Raw genomic sequence first — 19,919 nt, 5'->3', positions numbered from 1 at the left:
TTGGTGTTGCTTGGAGGGGATGAGAGGAGGGATGGGTCCCAGTAGGAGGGGGAGGGAAGTTTGAGGGAGCATTGAGGTTGTTACCTAGTGAGTTGATTTTGGTTGTGAAGAAGGCGGAGAACTCATCGCAGGTTATTAGGGATTTTGTTATTTCTTTTGAAGACTTCGCAAGTTTGTTTGATTGAAGTTTGACTATTTTGAAAAGTTAGCCAGGTCTGTTCTTTGCATTTTCCAGTTCTGAATTGAAGAGCTCTTTTTTGGACCTGAGGATATACTTATTGTAAGTATTTCTGGCCTGACGGAGAAGTTTAAGTTGGGAGGCTGAGGGGTGCTGTCTCCAGTGTATTTCTTTTAGTCGAAGAGCTCTCCTTTCGCTATTGAGGGGTCAACTGAACCAGGGTTTTTTGTCTTTGAGTTGGGACCTTTTGAGCTTTAATGGGGCCAGATCATCCAATATGTTAGTTATGGTCGAATTGCAGTGCTCTGTGAGGTCGTTGACCTTAGATAGATTTGGGGGGTGAAGGTCGTTCTCGCAGCGAGCTGTCAGCTCACGAGGACAAGTCTCTAAGTGTCTCTGAGCCAGCGTTTTGGTTTCACAGGTTGCCAAAGTCTTTTCAGGCAAAAGTCAGGTATTGTGAAGGTGATGGCATGGTGGTCTGACCATTCGCATGGGTCTATTGAATTCAGCCTGACTGACGATGCCTTAGTGATTATCCAAACCAAAGTGACGCTTTTTGTGTGGGTAGGCAGGGTGCATTCCTGGGTGAGTGATTGGTCAGCGAGGAAGACTTTGACCGCATTGACCTGGGAGTCATTGGGATCAATCCAATGCAGGTTAAAGTCACCAAGGAAAATGTCATTGGAGTGGGGGGAAACCTTAGCAGTGATGATTTCCATGAGGAGATTGCTGAAAGTGTTGTTCTTGCCTGGGGGTGGTAGAAGATGTGCACTTTGCGTAACTGAGTAGTGTTGTTACTAATGGAGAGAGCAAGATATTCACAGGAGTCCATGGAATCTCCATGGAGTTATGTGACAAGGAGGTCTGAGCAGTAGATGCATGCAATGCCTCCCCCCTTTTTTATTTGTCTATTAAGTCTAATGATGTTATAACTGGGTGGGACCAGTAAATCAAGTGAGGAGATGAGGAATCATTGTGCCACGTTTCGGTTAGGATGGCTACAACAGTTTTGTGGCTTAGAATGAGGGTGGCGATGTCCGAGGTGTGTCTCACAGCTGAACGGCAGTTAAGAAGGAGGTCAGAGCATCAGTACAAATGTTGTAAGAAGGGGAGGGCAAGAGTACTTGTGTTAAGTTGTTGCTGTTTACCCCTCTGTTACGGAGGGATGATGATCTATTGGTGTTGATAGTGGGGAACCGGCAGTCGACTTCCTTGATAGGAGGACGGGGGGCGTCAGGGGAGGTTATGTAGGATGAGAGGAGGGCTAGAGTTTCCTCCTCCGAGAGGTAGTTTGGAAGTTTGGGAGGGTGAAGCGGCATGGGCTGGAGGGTAGGAATGGAGAGCAGGGGAAGGACAGCATGGGCTGGAGGGTAGGTATGGAGAGCAGGGGAAGGACTGAGTTAAGGGAGGGCTTGAGGGTGGCAATAGAGTGTTCAGTGAGGAGAAGGATGTTCTTCAAATCAAATAAGGATTTCTGGATTCTCTGAACAATGATGCATGCTCTGGTGTTCAGGGTTTTAAAGTCCAAAGGTGTAGGTTGTGCTTGCGGGCAGGGGACCACGGGGTCAGGACAGGGTCTGGTGGCATGAGTGGCAGGCCTGGTGGGGGAGCTCGACCCCCCTATGGTTTGGTTACTGGGAGGGGGGGAGAGAGGAGGGCTGGGCAAGCTCTGAGAGGAGGAGGTTACGGGACTGTTGTGGGGACAGTTAGATGAGCTGAGGGTAAAGTGAATGTTAGTTACTAAGCGAGAGGGCGAAGAGCGAGGATAGGAGGCTGGGGCGGCTGCTTAGGCTTAATGGCGAATGCTGGAGGTCAGGGTTTGGAGGGAGGTTCTCTGAATGCATTAGGGGAGATACTAACTCTGGATTTGGACTAATTGGAGAACACATTGGGAGGGTTTGTGCCAATCCGACCGGTGGGAGGGAGAGCAGGGGGAGTGACAGCAGCATTAGTATGTCTAGGTGGGAGGCCCTTACTCATTGATTTGGAGTTGAGTGGATCCGCACTGCGATGGGAGTCAGGGGGCGACTGCAGGCCCAGGGGGTGTGCGGATGGATGGATGTCACTACAATGCGGGCTATTACCACGCGTGCCATTACTACGCTGTTTTTACAACGCAAGTCATTACAACGACTTGCGCTGCAAGGGCTGGATAGTGGAATAGTTTAAATTTCTATTCCAACTCCAGCCCACGTTGACAGTAGGGAAGTTGTTGGAATAGAAAATGAAACCATTCCTTGGCCAACAGCGCCCTCCAGCGCAAGTCGTTGAAACGACTTGCGTTGTAAAAGCAGCGTAGTAATGGCAGCGCGTGGGAATGCCCGCGTTGTAAAGGCTGTTCCCCGCGTGGATGAGTGAAGTACTTGTTTCTTAAGGACGGAGAAGAAGTCAGCTAATTTATTGAGATTCATGACTGAAGCTTGGATCATGACGATGTCATTTTTGTAGTGTTAATGGTAAGGTTGGCCATAAGGTTTTGGGAAGGCACGATCGAGATTTTGGAACCATAGGGGATGTTCCAGGCATTAAGTACATTAAATATAGTGGTGCGCCAAAGTACTGTTATCCTAGTATAGAAAATAAGGTCATTGGTGATGATTCCCCTGTCGGCGTTGAAGTACAGGTCAGAGATCAGAGTCTCAGGGTGTCTTCTCAGGAGGGAATGAAGGATTTAGCGGCGGACTTGGAAATGTTGGGAGGGTAAGCTATGATGAAGGAGTTGCATCCAGGAGCAATCAGGTCAGATCCAGCCATCATGGGAGGATGGTCTGGTAGGCCAGGGAGGGCCCAGCGAAGCAGATGTAGAGGGCAGTATCTAATTAGGGAGCGGGCAGTACAGGGAGAGAATCTGAGTGCAGTGAAGCCCAGAAGCCGCAACCCAAAGGCTGCGCAGAGGCAGGAGGTAAAGAGCAGGTCCCGGTATAGGTAGGGGCATCAGGAGGATGTAGGGTACCAAAAAGCGTGCCGTAGGAACAGTGGAAGAGACACTCGGGCAAAGGAATAAGGTGGCCAGGAGGGGGCAGCGGGAGACGGAGAGTAGAACAGTCCAGGCAGACGGTCGTGTTCCCGGTAAAGTGAAGGGAGATAGAGTAGCAGAATTGGCAAACTTAGAAGCAAACTGTAGAACCACAAAAGATGTCAAACGGCAGCATGCGCCCCCGGTGTATCGATGGGCAAGTTTTTAGGTCTCGCCTGTCGATGCGCATGCGCATCGAGCTTGCGAGACTATGGGGGCTTAAACAGTCTTTAACCAACTTGCAAGGAATCGTGGCGATTCCTTGCAGTGCCCGTGAAATTCAAGCTCAATGCGCATGCGCATTGAGCTTAAAAGCACGTGCACATGCCCCCAGCCGCCTGCCTTGCATGTATTTTCCCTCAGGCGCACTCCTCCCACACCCCCGCTCCGCCCCCTCCCCTGCCTGCCGTGTCGCATTTCTTCAGTTCCCTCAGCCGCACTCCAGGCCCCTGCTGCTTTCACACCCTCTCCCCGCTCCGCCCCCTCCCCTGCCCGCCGTGTCGCATTTCTCCTCCCCCCTCCCCTTCTCTGCCTTCCCTCCGTCTTGTCTCTTTTGGTCTTATTCTTGTTTTAACTTTTTTTTCATCTTGGTTTGCCTTTCTTCACTTTCTACTGCAGTAACACACTCAGTTTGTCCCTTCACGCGACAGCATCTCTCAAATTGCAGTAAGTCTACAGCGGGTTCTTTTTGATGCTCTACTTCGTTGCAGTTTGTATTTTAAATTTGCACACTTTTGATGCGGCCGCTGCTTTCACTTTCGCGTGCACAGGGACGAGTCCTCTTCACATCCACCCCCTACAAGTGGTGCCTCCCGCTCACGTGCTGCTGGGTGGCTCTTGTTTACCCCACACTACCCAACCCCCCATCTTCGGGCCACTGCACTGTCTCGCCCGCCAGATTTGCATTTTGCCTAGCACCCTCGCCTTCAGTTCTCGTTGACAGTAAATAATAAAGCGTTTCCGCTATGCCGGCTCTGCAGTGCAGGGCCATGAACCATGTATGATAACATCACCCAAAGTCGCCATTCACATACCGTCTATACTACCGACTTTCAAAGGCCCTCATGCTTGTCTGGCTCCTCCCTAAGTAAAGCAATCCAGAAGTACAACTCTGAATCAAAGACTCTCTGCCTCATCACCATTTGCCAGCATGCGGAGACTTCAAAGACTTCAAGCTGTGGCCATAATCAGGCCCCCTGCTTGCCATAACCCCTCCCTTTTCCCCCTCCCTCCTGGACAGCCTCGCTCTCCCAAGCACCTCGCTTAGGCACATACATACACCACTCACGTGCTCCCCACCCCCCTCCTCCCCCGATCACTTTCACGTCCGTCCGTCTCCCTAGATATAACACAATTACACGCAAAACTGAAAATGTACAGCTCAGCTGTTGATCTCCCAACTCAATGCCGTATGTGCGACATCAAAGAGTTTAAATACCTATATTCCAAGTGCTACTGTTAATGCAGGTTAAGTGAAACTACTAGTTGTTTTGAAACTGGCATAATAAACTCATGTTTTAAAAATATTATTTTAATCTGTGCCAATTGATTGTAGTTTGCACTCGCCACAGGCAGCACAGTCACACACGCAACGCCACTCACACACGCAACGCCACTCACACACGCAACTCATCCACGCAACCCCACTCACACACGCAACGCCACTCACACATGCAACGCCACTCACACACGCAACGCCACTCACACACGCAACGCCACTCACACACGCAAGGCCACTCATCCACGCAACGCCACTCACACACGCAACGCCACTCATCGACGCAACGCCACTCACACACGCAACGCCACTCACACACGCAACGCCACTCACACACGCAACGCCACTCACACACGCAACGGATCCACGCAACGCCACTCATCCACGCAACGCCACTCATCCACGCAACGCCACTCATCCACGCAACGCCACTCATCCACGCAACGCCACTCATCCACGCAACGCCACTCATCCATTGCAAAACGAAAAAGGTCAAACTCTTCTATTGCGAGACCTATTGCATTTTCAATGCTTGTTGTTGATGGCCGACTCCCAGGAGGTCGATAAAGTTGAGCGAGGCGACTCCGTCACGAGCCGAGGCTGCATGGCACCATGGGGTGAAGGACAGAGAGAGCGGCTGCAGGATAAACCTGTCCACCAGATGTTGATGTTGGCACCATGATAAGCCAGTTCACAAGAGGTTGATGTTGGCGCCATGTGAACAATGGGAGATTCACTTGGCGATGGATAGAGGTGGCCAGCAGGGGGCAGCAGGAGACTGGGAGACAGACAGTAAACAGCTCAAGCAGACGGCCGTGTTCTGAGTGGGGTAAGAGGAAATGGAGTAGTATCAGGTAAGCTTTAAGGCACACTGCGGGACACAAGAGACATCTTGTTATATACAACGAAGGCGTAGTTGGTCCCTATTTATAATATGCAACTAAGAACCACTGACAAAGCCAGGTGTTATGTTACTTCTTGTATTATATATCTGGAATCTGTATGCTATGACAGAAGCAGCAAAATACCAATCGGGATGCACACTATGCTAAGCACAGATTTATGGCTTATGTGTTTTTAAGCCACACCCGTCATTACATAGGCCATGCCACATTAAGAGACCCCCCCCCCCCCCCCCGGCTTTTTTATCCCACTCAAAGCCTGGCAGAGCAGTCATCACTTTGAAATTGTTGATAGAAACATTTTACACTATATAGATCGTATATTTGTACAAAACAAATCACAAACTTACCAAGTCCAGAATAATCATCTGAAAAATTGGCATCGACAATTTTTAATGTTTCAATCCTCTGAACATGCTTCAGGCAATTAAGAGTTTTTCTGTTTTCCCTTTCTTCTCTACAAAGGCACACTGACAAGGATTTCAACTGTTGGAACTTGTACAAATGTGAAAAAAGATGATCTAGAAAGAAATGGAAAGCATCAAATGTGTTGGAAGTGCGAGATGAACATTGAACCATCTGTGATGCCTGTCACAAAGCAGATCTTTATAGTCCAATTATACACTGAAAACATTTGTACATAGGCGGCCCAAGACAGAGAAGCAATCTGTCAACATTCACCATGACTAAAACTGAATCAAGCTATAGACGCTGATTAGCAACCAGTTCCGGATTACCGGATAGGCAAAGTAGGCACCGGCCTACGGACCCCACTCCTTTTCGGTGCACCGCAACAACGGATCAAAATAATAATGATCAAACAAATTGAGGGAAGTGAATATTTCGGCTGCCTAGGGGCCTCCACACGGGTTAATCCGGAAGTGTTAGCAATTGAGACCATGGGGCATATTAGCAAGAACCTCGTTACAATTATCGCCGTTTTATCGGCAGGAAACTGCCGCTAAAACGGCGATAATTGGCTTGCTATTATGCCTTATAGAATTCCAATAGAAGCCCAGGTTAGATGTGCAGGACATCTAACCTGGACTTCTATTGGAATTCGATAACGCATATTAGCAAGTCCATTATTGCCGTCTTAGCGGCAGTTTCCTGCCACTAAAACAACGATAATTTTAACGAGGTTCTTGCTAATATGCCCCCATGTTTCTTTTTCTTAGGCACAGTGTAAACACTACCTCCCCTTAATATCTTATTCTACATTTCCACCAGAAAGGCTCAATCAAGTGACTCACAGAATGTATAATGATTGAATCAAAAATGAATTATCTGGTTCAGGTAGGTGGTGAGGAAACCAGGCCATGAAAAATTATCGTGCTCACCAAGATAAAAAGAAAACATAGGCAAATGCCAGTCGGGGCCCAAATAAAAGCATGGACTGTTTTAATACAATTACTTGTTGATTTTTGTGGGGGTGAATTAACACTGGGCGGCCCATTAACAGTTGCTCTGAATTGTACGAAATTTCCTCTTCCACCCTGGGAGCTAAAGATTCCGTTGGCATTGGGAGGCTTGTGGGAGGCTGATTTGCGAAGTGTTTGGTATTAAGAAGCAAGAATTGGACTTTCTGCATAGATTCCTGCATGTTATCCTCCGTTTTTGGACAGAGTGTTACCTAGACATTATATCTGATTTCACCAGCAAAAGTGTACTCGTGAAAAAATCAGATCCTTTGATTTTCTTGTACACCTTGTAATTAAATATGGGGCTGTTAATTATCATTAGCAAACCTGTCGCCAGTGCTTTAAATGGGAAAAAAGAAGTGCAGGTACTCATTAAAATGATCTAGAGGTGAGGCAAGTGGGCGGGGCTATGGGCGGGGCTAAGGCCAAGATATGATGATACATAATACCTTTTATACCATTTGCAGCACATATCAAAACTCAACAGAAATGCATTTCTGTTAACAAAACCGTTAAATCATTACACAAAATGAAAGGCAAACAGGATAATATGTTAAAAAATGCCCTTGTTTTGTAATATTTGCAACTTCTTAATGTCATACCGTTCTTTGTTGTTGTTTGGGACAATGCTTTATATCCTCAAGTGTGCACACACACAAAGAAATAAGCAGACGTACACAAAAGCGGCTGAGCTAAGGACTATAGAAGCGCCTTGGCTGTCAGAGACAGCTTCTTCTCGGACAGCCTGGTGCCCACCAACACTAGCAGCCATTGAGCTTACCTTTCATGAGTACTGGTACTCTCCTAGGCAATGGCGAAGGGCCGGTATTAACAGTGATAAAAATAAGAAGTGCCAATACCGGCCCATTTAAAGCACTGCCCCAGCCCTTTTCCCCACGGCCTGGCTCTTCCTGTCCCTTTCTGGTTCAGTGTCTTTACATCCACATCTACTCTCCATTCACGATTAACCTCTCATTTCTACCTAGCCTCTAACCTTCTATCCCTGGTTCTGCCCTCTTACTGCCACCTCTCACTTACTTTCGCCACAAGTCTCTTACATTTTGTCAGTTTTTTTCCCCACTTGCCTCCTCTTTTCCCCTCCATGATGTACCCATACCCTAAATTTGCCACCTGTCCTGTAATTTGTTGTCCTATATTTCATTGTTTGTGTTGATAGAGCACGCTTACTGTTGAGGCATGTATTTTTAAATATTTTTTCCAGTAAATAAAAGCATAAATCATTTATTCACTTCAAACGTATAAAACTATTTCCAAGCTGTGAAAGTGTGTGTGTGCGCGCTTGTATGCGTGTGCATGTGACTGTGTGCATGTGTGTGTGACTGTGTGCTTGCACGCTCCGCCGCGCCCTTTAAATTCTGCAGGGCAGTGTTTTAAACTGAATTTCAGGCATGTGGTTCATCAATAGCTAAATCAATTACTTCAAGAAATACAGCAGATTTGAATTTGTTTTAAAATACAATTCCTAAGAACCCATTTCAAAACTAAACCAATATCTGGTATTGGTTTATGAAAAAAAGGCAATTCGAACTTGAGCTGTCACCTTACTTTTTAACAATCCTCCCTCCCCCTTCCTTCTATGCTCATCTCGGGTGTCACGGGAGCTCATTTCTCGAGTGTTGCAGCGTTCCCTGCTATTTATTGCTCTTTGGGCAGGGCTTCCTTCACACCTAGGGATTCGTCACTGTTATCATGTAAATTCAGCCACACAAAGGAAAGCAATTCCTGTACTAAAAAAAAAAACATAAGAAAACTGGCTTTGGGAAAGATGGACTGGCTTACTGACCAGCAGCCCCAGGCCATGCTATTTTACACACCTAACAAAGGGGGACGAGGGGAGAGGGTGGGCTAAAGTACTTTCAGCATAATGGTCGTTTCACGCCCAATCAACAGTGCAGGGTCTGCCTAGACCCTGCACTGTTAATCACGGCGTTAAGCAAGCCCTCCCCATCCCCTGCAGTGTGGGGAAATTCTAATGGGCACTACTGAAAGTTGAGAAACAAGGGGGAGAGCAAGGGATGGTGTTCACCTGTGGTGAACGGAGAATACTCCTATTCCCCTGGTCAGAGACTTAGTAAAACAAATGGAGGAGTATCACCCGAAGAAAAGCTGAACCTTCAGCTTTTCTTCGGGTGATACTCCTCCATTTGTTTTACTAACACTACTGAAAGTTAGCAGCATCTCTGCAAAAGGCTCCTTCAGGGGCTTCGTGCGACTGCAAGATCCAAAAGCAGTGCGGCATTTGTCCTGCATTGGAGGCGATACCAAACTTTATCCTGCATGCCATCTGTCAGGGTACCGGTACTCAACCTCGACTAAAAAAAAGTGCCGGTACTAACAGCTAGAAAATTCGGAAGTGCCGGTACTCAGTACCGGTGAGTACTGGCCCATTTAAAGCACTGCCTGTCGCTGCAAGGGATTCTTCACTGATAGTTATTCAACGAGATCAAACCGAAGGGAAAACTATCGATAGCAACTGTCTGAGGCAGGTACCCTCCCACCTCCGGAGAAGGTAGATATCAGGCCTGGGTCCTGGGGTTTGTCATTATTAATTATGGATACTTAGGGCATAATTATGAGGCCCTGTGCCTTGTGGTGCAAGAGCGAAGCAAATTAAAAATGAGATTTAGGAAGCCAGGCAAGGCCACCTTGCGTGTCCCTGAGTGGACTCCTAAATCTCGAGTAATGCAACAAAGCGCAAATCACTGTATTCCATTACTCTGCGCCAGGGAGGCATTTCTATGGGCGTTTCTTGGGTGTTCCCATGCAACAGCCGTGGATTTTGACGCATTCTCAGATTTACCAGAAGCGGAAGACTTGTGAATGCACCAAAAACCTATGCATCTCCAGAAGAGGCCTAACGAGGAGATATGTTTATTTATTCTCATTTTTTCTCTTTCTATGTGTGCAGCACACATAGAAAGAGGGAAAAGCCTTAGGGGATTGTTTTTGTGCAGGAATGTGTCTTTTCTTGCACAAAAACAAAATCCTGCTTACAACGCACATGCCTGCGACGGCGCTAGGCAGTTAAAAGGGCGTCAGCGCAGGGGCAATGACAAGAATGCGCTGTAAAAGGGCAACAGCGCAGGAAAAATGGAAGGAATTCGCTGTATTGACCTAAATACGGCGCATTCCTGCCCTTTCCCTATCATGCAGCGCAGCAACACTGTGTGACTTGGTCTTAAATATGTCCCTTCGTGCTTGATTTAGATCTTGGCAGACAGGTTACTCTGTCACAACGGGGACTGATAGCCCGTCCGCTGAAATATAAATCCCATAGGATATTCGTCACAATTGTGACAGAGTCAATTTCCGCCAAGATCTAAATCAGGCCCTTAAACTCCTATTTCCAACATTTCATACAAAGGCCGGCATTTCATTGCTGCAAACCACAAGATGCGCAGAGACAAAGTGTTTTTATCATTTGCATGGGGCCATGCGTCCATGCAAATAAAGGAACACCACTTTTAGACAGCATCAGCGCTGTGTGTGTGTGTGTGTGGTACTATCTGTATTAGAGAAGGGACCGTTGAAGCATCTGCGTCCCTTTATGTAACTCCAAAGTGCTCCTGAAGCACAGAAAGCAGGTGCAAAACTCCGGAATGAGGTAGCCTGGTGCTGCTGCCTGAAGGATATGCAAGTGATGCCACATGTGCCTTTAAAAGTTACTTCCATGTCCTTCACCAGGATTGGGCTTTTAGACTGGGCTACAGTCTGCTATCTCTGACTGTAGCTCCTCCGTGACCATGTCCACCAGCCCAAACCAGTTTTTCTGGAGGTGAGGATCAAAAGAAGGTTGGAGGTGGATATGTGGGAGGAGCAACACAGCTCCTCCTGCCACCCCTTCTGCTCCACCAATAGAAAGAATGAACCAAGAGGTGAAGACTGGAATGGGAAGGGCTAGGACTGTTCCGAGTCCTCCTCTTCCAATCCCTTATTGTCAAAAAAGATTCCCTTTTGGGTACAACCTTATATCATAGAAACAATTTATAACCACCACATGACATTCAAACCGCAGCAATAAAGAAAAAAGTAATTAAAATAAGACAGTTTATTCAGTACAATTTGTTAAAAAGCTTATAGTTTCTATTCGTCAGACACAAATTAAAATATACAGAAATTAAACACAATAACATTTCATTACACAATACAGCTACATAGCACAAGTGGGAAACAAGGCAACCACTTGGATGCTAATGACAAGGGTAACTCGTCATGGAGTTTCCATTGATTTCAATGGAATTTACATTGACCCCATGAACATGCCATAGCATCCAAGTGGTTAAGGAAAAAATGAATCCTATTAGCATGAGGTAAGTACAATAGCAACAATCATAGTCACACTCTGATAACAGACTAGTTTTACTCAGAGTTGTTGTCACTAGGGCTTAAAGTACTTCAACTCAACAAAAAGGGCATCGACGCGTTTTGGTGGGCATAGTATTTTTAGGAGCCAACACCTTCTTCAGGATATAATGGTTGAATCCCACATTAAAAGTTAAATATCTGCAATATAAGAAAAAGTGTCTTAGATAAGCATACCTACAACATTTTTATTAAGACATTAAAATACGACTATCAAAGTATTTAAAAAAACATTCCCTTAATAATCCACATTAACAACTATTTGCACCATTCTTACATACATAGATTACATGTTTTTCTTCAAGATTCAAAGTCCGGTTAATGAAACCTTTCATTTTATACAGTCTCCTTTTTAATAATGAGCACTGTGCAATTTCATCCTTGGCATATATGTGCATTCTATTATATCATATTACCTAAGGCCCGTTAAACAATCACCCATACGGCAAATATATTATGTATAACTGTCATATTCAAATTACACATGTCCATTAACATTTCAAATAGCCGAGCATATTCTACACCACCGGTAAATTAATAGTTACCTCATTCAGAGACAGTTGAAAATCGCTGATTGACCAGATTAAAATATTTTGATACCACGAAAGTGGTTATCTATATATAGAGGAAAAAGAAATAATATGAAAACTACAGTTCCATGGATATACCCATTTGAATATAGACACTTACAGCTGTATAAAATAACCTGACTTAAAGCCACAGACCTTTCAATTTAGCGCAATCTCTTTCTTCGGGTTTTCATGTACCCATCTGCAATATTTTCATCAGATCTACAGGGGCAATTTAGATCATATGATAATCATATATTCTAGAAAAAGTGGCCTTTTAAGGTTGTATATAGGGCAGGTCAATATTTGAAATCATGCCCCTATTCGTATTTGTGGGGAAGTAGATAAAGACCCAATGAATATTTCACTCAAAGAGTTAGCCTTTTAAAGTTGTGGCTCTTTTTTTTAAAAAGCTCGAAGCATAGATCACAATACAGCCTCATAATGCCTGATACCAAGCCACTCTTCCTATTTATGGGACGAAAAACAAAGACCTAATAGATATTTCACAACGCATATCTATGATGCGAATACACATGATAGCTTATACGAACTGAGGCAGCACGCAGTGGCTCTTTAACTTAGCATAGAATAGGTATCCTGTAAAACTACTTTCCAAGATTGCCGCATTTGCGAAGTACATTCGAAGGAATGAGAGCGTATTAGCTTCCTGATCATCTCTATTTAGAGTCTTACACACAAGGGCATTGCCTTAATTATCTTTCTCAGTATCTTAAACATAACGATATTACCCCATACTTGCTTGTAATGGCATGCCTAACTCGGGAGCCAACATGTATATATATTATTATTTCTACACATCCTCAAAAGAACCGGCACAGTTTCCGACCTATCGTTAACACACATTAGCTATTACCGCTTGTACCCTGCACTTATGATGGTTTACAACATACCTTGCAAATAACAATAGGTACAGGTTTGGCCGTATTTCTTCAGATTAAAACCGGAACATATGTAACTTGCTCCGCGAAGCCTTGGGTTACTTAGTAATCCCCAGTGTTGACCGCCTGCGGTCTACGTTTAAAAAATAAGAAGGATGATTAGGTACAATACGGTTAGCGTAATCTGTGCGCATTACGGTCTCATTCAAAGTAAAACCTGGGCGTTTCATTACCTGATAGTGTTTACTCGAGCTCCTTGTCAGGTCACACGCTTCGTCTGTGTAAACAAACTACGATCGTGGCTGCCTGGATTTATATAATCTGAGCGCTCCCACTACGTAAGCAGGCTTCCGCCATTTGCCGTGCGCTTTCTTGCATCCGGCCAACTTTTGTTCCTACCACATTTTGTGCTTCCCAGTCACTAGAGCGTTGGAGGCAGTACTTATTTAATGGCACCACAGAAGAAAGACTATTCTTTGATCTTAGTGCATTATATCCGACCCTAATTTCTCCCGATTTACGCACACTTCAGCCATTGAACCGCTAAAGGCGGTAATCAGTTGATGGTTACTGAAGAGAAAGAATCGTCTTTCGTCTCTGATCGATATTAATGTGCAAGTTACCTACTGTCATTCCCATGCGATATTGAATCCGGCCCTAGGAGGGTCGTTCTTCAAAATTATTATCGAGACTGCCGTATATCTTAAATTATACCCTAGATACAATAGATACAATACTTGTCATGCATTGTCATGCATATTTCCAGAATTAACAAACTACACTAATCCCTCTTACAATTATGATATTACATAGGGAGATTGTCTCCAATCATATAGTTTATTCGAGTTGGGTCCATATTATTTAGATACAATACTTGTCATGCATATTTCCATAACTAGCAAGCTACACAAATCCCTCTTACAATTATGATATTATATAGGGAAATTATCTCCAATCATATAGTTTATTCGAGTTGGGTCCATATTATTTAAAGAGTGTCTATTTAAAGATAGTCAATCTCATACCATTGAATTTTTTTATATTAGCGCATGGGCATATAAGACGCACAAATAGCGTGCATCATATATATCAACATGCGAATTTGTGTTGCCCAAACATACGGGACGAGCACCCATGATCTATACAACTAAAGAACTAAGAAACAGACCATATGCGTAGCGATGTATATTGCTGGCAATATATATTTCACATTATTTATAAGCCAAAGAAGTAATTACAAACAGATATTTTATCATACAGAATTGTCAGATATATAGTAAACAGTAAGTATCCTATAATGGCTCCTCTATGATCTTTTACACTTACTACAGCCATATAAGGGAAACGTCAATACAAAACCACTCACGGTGAAGAACATTTATAATAATTACTTTACATCATCCCAAAAACTTTGTGACCAATGTCCAACAAGTAATTTAACAATGTTCTTTAAATGTCCCTTTGTTCCAGTGTACATTGTTAATATGTTAAAGTTGCCTTATGCTAATCCTAACAGACGTTCCCGCTCCTCTTTGAGTTAAGGCCATTTCTTACTGTATTCAAATATGAAATATACCACGGTTCCCGCATTTTCCTTTTGGACTGCATGTTTCCTCCTCTCTTGCCAATTTTTATTTTTTCAAGGATGAACCACACAACATCACTTTCGCTATGGCCTGCCTCACGAAAACGGGTCACTAATGGTGCTGTGATCTTTTTCGGCCTAATGGCGGACCTATGTTCCTGAAGCCTAACACGAACCTCCCTGCCTGTCTCCCCAACGTAGCCAAAACCACAGGGACATCTCAGAAAATATATGACATTCTTGCTTTTGCAGTTGTTCATAGTTTTAGCTTTTAATGTCACGCTGTTGTGGATTATTTCCGTGGTCTGCAGGCATTTTGGGCAAATATTGCAGGTACTGCATTTGAAATTTCCTATTGCTGTTGTATTGGTCATGGTTTTTTGAACCAATTGATTTTCTTCTCTGTAAGTATGCACTAGGAGATCACGCAGGTTCTTATTGTTCTTAAATGCAAAAAGCGGTTTCTCCAAAGTGACACTTTCATCATGGTTATGGATATGCCAGTTTTTGTTAACTACATTCTTTATTTGGTTACTCAGAGTCGAAAATGTACTCACAAAAACAATTTTGTTTAAAGGCTCTTTCCCTTTCACAGACTTGTTGACTAAGGCATTTCGATCATAAAATCTAGCTCTCTTCATTGAGTGTGTTAGAAGTTTTTTCGGGTACCCCCTATCTCTGAACTTCGTTTTTAGAATCTCTGAGTGTTTATAAAAATCTTCAAGTTCCGAACAATGTCTCCTAAGTCGCAAAAATTGACTGAATGGTATACTTTCTCTCTGCGACTTAGGGTGGAAACTTGAGAAATGAAGAAGTGTAGTTTTCGCCGTGGGTTTGGTAAATAATTCAACTTCCAAATGCCAATTACTTCTTTGATTGTGATATCTAAAAAATCCACTTTAGAGGTACTGTGGTATGATGTGAATTTTAGGTTCGGACCGCCCAAATTCGACCATAACAAAAAATCATTCAGAAGTTCAACAGAGCCTTCCCAAATAAAGAAAATGTCGTCAATGTAGCGGTACCAGCCCGCTACATTTTTGAAAAAAGGGGCAATCTCATTGTACACATGTTTCCCCTCAAACTGACCAACATAAAGGCAGGCCAGACTGGGGGCAGAAGTGGCCCCCATGCTGGTCCCCTTCAGTTGTTTGAACAGCTCATCCTTAAAGAGAAAGACATTATTGGTCAAAATGAGTTTTACACATCTAACAATAAAATCCTTATTGGCTCCACCGATGTCCTGGGTCTCCAGAATATCCCTGATTACACAGACAGTGTCCTGCTGGGGAATATTAGTGTAGAGAGACTCAATGTCTAAGGTAACCAGACACTGAGTCTCTCCACAGAATTCCTTTCCCTCAATAAGAGAAATCATGTGTGCAGAGTCCCTTACATAGGACTTCATATTGCACACAAGGGGTTTTAGGAAATGGTCAACGTATTTGCTAATTGGCTCAAGAGGTGAGTCGATACTGCTAACAAACATGCACATTGGGGGGTCATCATATTGCTTGTGCACCTTGAGCAGGCCGTATATAGCCGGAATTTTGGGTTCTACATGGGTTAGATATTTGAACTCATCTTCGCATATCCAACCAACTACGACGCACATCCATCCAACTACGACTACACCCCCTTTATCCGACGGTTTAAACCGGCAGATAAAGGGGGGATTCGTAGTTTTTAATACAACTGACAATGAAAATAGAATGTATAAACTGTTAAATGTAAAAGAACATTATGAAAGGACAAAAGAGAGTAGCATTGTCAAAATATCTAAAGATTGCACTGCACTTTTACTAGAGGCTAAGGAACAAGGTTGGATATGCGAAGATGAGTACAAATATCTAACCCATGTAGAACCCAAAATTCCGGCTATATACGGCCTGCCCAAGGTGCACAAGCAATATGATGACCCCCCAATGGGCCCGATTGTTAGCAGTATCGACTCACTTCTTGAGCCAATTAGCAAATACGTTGACCATTTCCTAAAAACCCTTGAGTGCAATATGAAGTCCTATGTAAGGGACTCGGCACACATGATTTCTCCTATTGAGGGAAAGGAATTCTGTGGAGAGACTCAGTGTCTGGTTACATTAGACATTGAGTCTCCCTACACTAATATTCCCCAGGAGGACACTGTCTGTGTAATCAGGGATATTCTGGAGACCCAGGACATCGGTGGAGCCAATAAGGATTTTATTGTTAGATGTGTAAAACTCATTTTGACCAATAATGTCTTTCTCTTTAAGGATGAGCTGTTCAAACAACTGAAGGGGACCAGCATGGGGGCCTCTTGTGCCCCCAGTCTGGCCTGCCTTTATGTTGGTCAGTTTGAGGGAAAACATGTGTACAATGAGATAGCCCCTTTTTTCGAAAATGTAGCAGGCTGGTATCGCTACATTGACAACATTTTCTTTATTTGGGAATACTCTGTTAAACTTCTGAATGATTTTTTGTTCTGGTTGAATTTGGGCGATCCGAACCTAAAATTCACATCATACCACAGTACCGCTAAAGTGGATTTTTTAGATATCACAATCAAAGAAGTAAGTGGGCATTTGGAAGTTGAATTATTTACCAAACCTACGGCGAAAAATACACTTCTTCATTTCTCAAGTTTCCACCCTAAGTCGCAGAGAGAAAGTATACCATTCAGTCAATTTCTGCGACTTAGGAGAAATTGTTCGGAACTTGATGATTTTTTTTTATAAACACTCGGAGATTCTAAAAACGAAGTTCAGAGATAGGGGGTACCCTAAAAAACTTCTAACACACTCAATGAAGAGAGGTAGATTTTATGATCGAGATGCCTTAGTCAACAAGTCTGTGAAAGAGAAAGAGCCTTTAAACAAAATTGTTTTTGTGAGTACATTTTCGACTCTGAGTAACCAAATAAAGAATGTAGTTAACAAAAACTGGCATATCCTTAACCATGATGAAAGTGTCACTTTGGAGAAACCGCTTTTTGCATTTAAGAAAAATAAGAACCTGCGTGATCTCCTAGTGCATTCTTACAGAGAAGAAAATCAATCGGTTCAAAAAACCATGACCAATACAACAGCAATAGGAAATTTCAAATGCAGTACCTGCAATATTTGCCCACAATGCCTGCAGACCACGGATATAATCCACAACGGCGTGACATTAAAATCTAAAACTTTGAGCAACTGCAATAGCAAGAATGTCATATATTTTCTGAGATGTCCCTGTGGTTTTGGCTACGTTGGGGAGACAGGCAGAGAGGCTGGTGTTCGGCTTCAGGAACATAGGTCCGCCATTAGGACGAAAAAGATCACAGCACCATTAGTGACCCATTTTTTTGAGGCAGGCCATAGCGAAAGAGATTTCGTGTGGTTCATCCTTGAAAAAATTAAAATTGGCAAGAGAGGAGGAAACATGCAGTCCAAAAGGAAAATGCGCGAACAGTGGTATATTTCAGATTTGAACACAGTAAGAAATGGCTTTAACTCAAAAGAGGAGTGGGAACGTCTGTTAAGATTAGCATAAGGCAACTTTAACATATTAACAATATACACTGGAACAAAGGGACATTCAAAGAACATTGTTAAATTACTTGTTGGACATTGGTCTCAAAGTTTTTTGGATGATGTAATGTAAGTATTATAAATGTTCCACACTGCGAGTGGTTTTGTATTGACGTTTCCCTTATATGGCTGTAGTAAGTGTAAAAGATCATAGAGGAGCCATTATAGGATACTTACTGTTCACTATATATCTGACCATTCTGTATGATAAAATATCTTTTTGTAATTACATCTTTGGCGTATAAATAATGTGAAATATATATTGCCAGCAATATACATCGCTACGCATATGGTCTGTTTCTTAGTTCTTTAGTTGTTTAGATCATGGGTGCTCGTCCGTTATATTTGGGCAACACAAATTCGCATGTTGATATATATGACGCACGCTAATTGTGCGTCTTATATGCCCCTGCGCTAATATAAGAAATTCAATGGTATGAGATTGACTTTCTAGACACTCTTTAAATAATATGGACCCAACTCGAATAAACTATTTGATTGGAGATAATTTCCCTATGTACTATCATAATTGTAAGAGGGATTTGTGTAGCTTGCTAGTTATGGAAATATGCATGACAAGTATTGTATCTAAATAATATGGACCCAACTCGAATAAACTATATGATTGGAGCCAATTTCCCTATGTAATATCATAATTGTAAGAGGGATTAGTGTAGCTTGTTAATTATGGAAATATGCATGACAATGCATGACAAGTATTGTATCTATTGTATCTAGGGTATAATTTAAAATATGCCTCAGTCCCGATAATAATTTTGAAGAAGGACCCTCCTAGGGCCGGATTCAATATCGCATGGGAATGACAGTAGGTAACTTGCACGTTAATATCGATCAGAGACGAAAGACGATTCTTTCTCTTTAGTAACCATCAACTGATTACCGCCTTTAGCGGTTCCATGGCTGAAGTGTGCGTAAATCGGGAGAAATTAGGGTCGAATATAATGCACTAAGATCAAAGAATAGTCTTTCTTCTGTGGTGCCATTAAATAATACTGCCTCCAATGCTCTAGTGGCTGGGAAGCACGAAATGTGGTAGGAACAAAAGTTGGCCGGATGCAAGAAAGCGCGCGGCAAATGGCGTAAGTCTGCTTACGTAGTGGGAGAGCTCAGATTATATAAAGCCGAGCAGCCACGATCGTAGTTTGTTTACACAGATGAAGCGTGTGACCTGACAAGGAGCTTGAGTAAACACTATCAGGTAATGAAATGCCCAGGTTTTACTTTGAATGAGACCGTAATGCGCACAGATTACGCTAACCGTATTGTACCTAATCATCCTTATTATTTTTTAAATGTAGACCGCAGGCGGTCAAGACTGGGGATTACTAAGTAACCCGAGGCTTCGTGGAGCAAGTTACATATGTTCCGGTTTTAATCTGAAGAAATACAGCCAAACCTGTACCTATTGTTATTTGCAAGGTATGTTGTAAACCATCATAGGTGCAGGGTACAAGCGGTAATAGCTAATGTGTGTTAACGATAGGTCGGAAACTGTGCCAGTTATTTTGAGGATGTGTAGAAATAATAATATATATACATGTTGGCTCCCGAGTTAGGCATGCCATTACAAGCAAGTACGGGGGAGTATCATTATGTTTAAGATACTGAGAAAGATAATTAAGGCAATGCCCTTGTGTGTAAGACTCTAAATAGAGATGATCAGGAAGCTAATATGCTCTCATTCCTTCGAATGTACTTCGCAAATGCGGCAATCATGGAAAGTAGTTTTACAGGATACCTATTCATGCTAAGTTAAAGAGCCACTGCGTGATGGCTCAGTTCGTATAAGCTATCATGTGTATTCGCATCATAGATATGCGTTGTGAAACATCTATTAGGTCTTTGTTTTTCGTCCCATGAATACGAAGAGTGGCTTGGTATCAGGCATTATGA

General features: G+C 43.2%; 1 protein-coding gene across 1 annotated transcript in view; it reads right to left on the bottom strand.

Moving 5' to 3' along the window:
- LOC144818171 (baculoviral IAP repeat-containing protein 1-like) overlaps positions 1-19,919 on the bottom strand; it is an 863,533-nt gene that overhangs the window by 94,174 nt on the left and 749,440 nt on the right. The window contains exon 11 of the mRNA XM_078675293.1: positions 5,945-6,115. Coding sequence (XP_078531419.1) covers positions 5,945-6,115 — 171 coding nt within the window. The remainder of the gene's footprint in view (positions 1-5,944; positions 6,116-19,919) is intronic.

The sequence above is a fragment of the Lissotriton helveticus genome, chromosome 2_1 (genome assembly GCF_964261635.1).
Source record: "Lissotriton helveticus chromosome 2_1, aLisHel1.1, whole genome shotgun sequence".
Lineage (NCBI taxonomy): Eukaryota > Metazoa > Chordata > Amphibia > Caudata > Salamandridae > Lissotriton > Lissotriton helveticus.
Note: the sequence above shows the minus strand (reverse complement) of the source record. Positions and strands in the feature narration are given on the sequence as shown.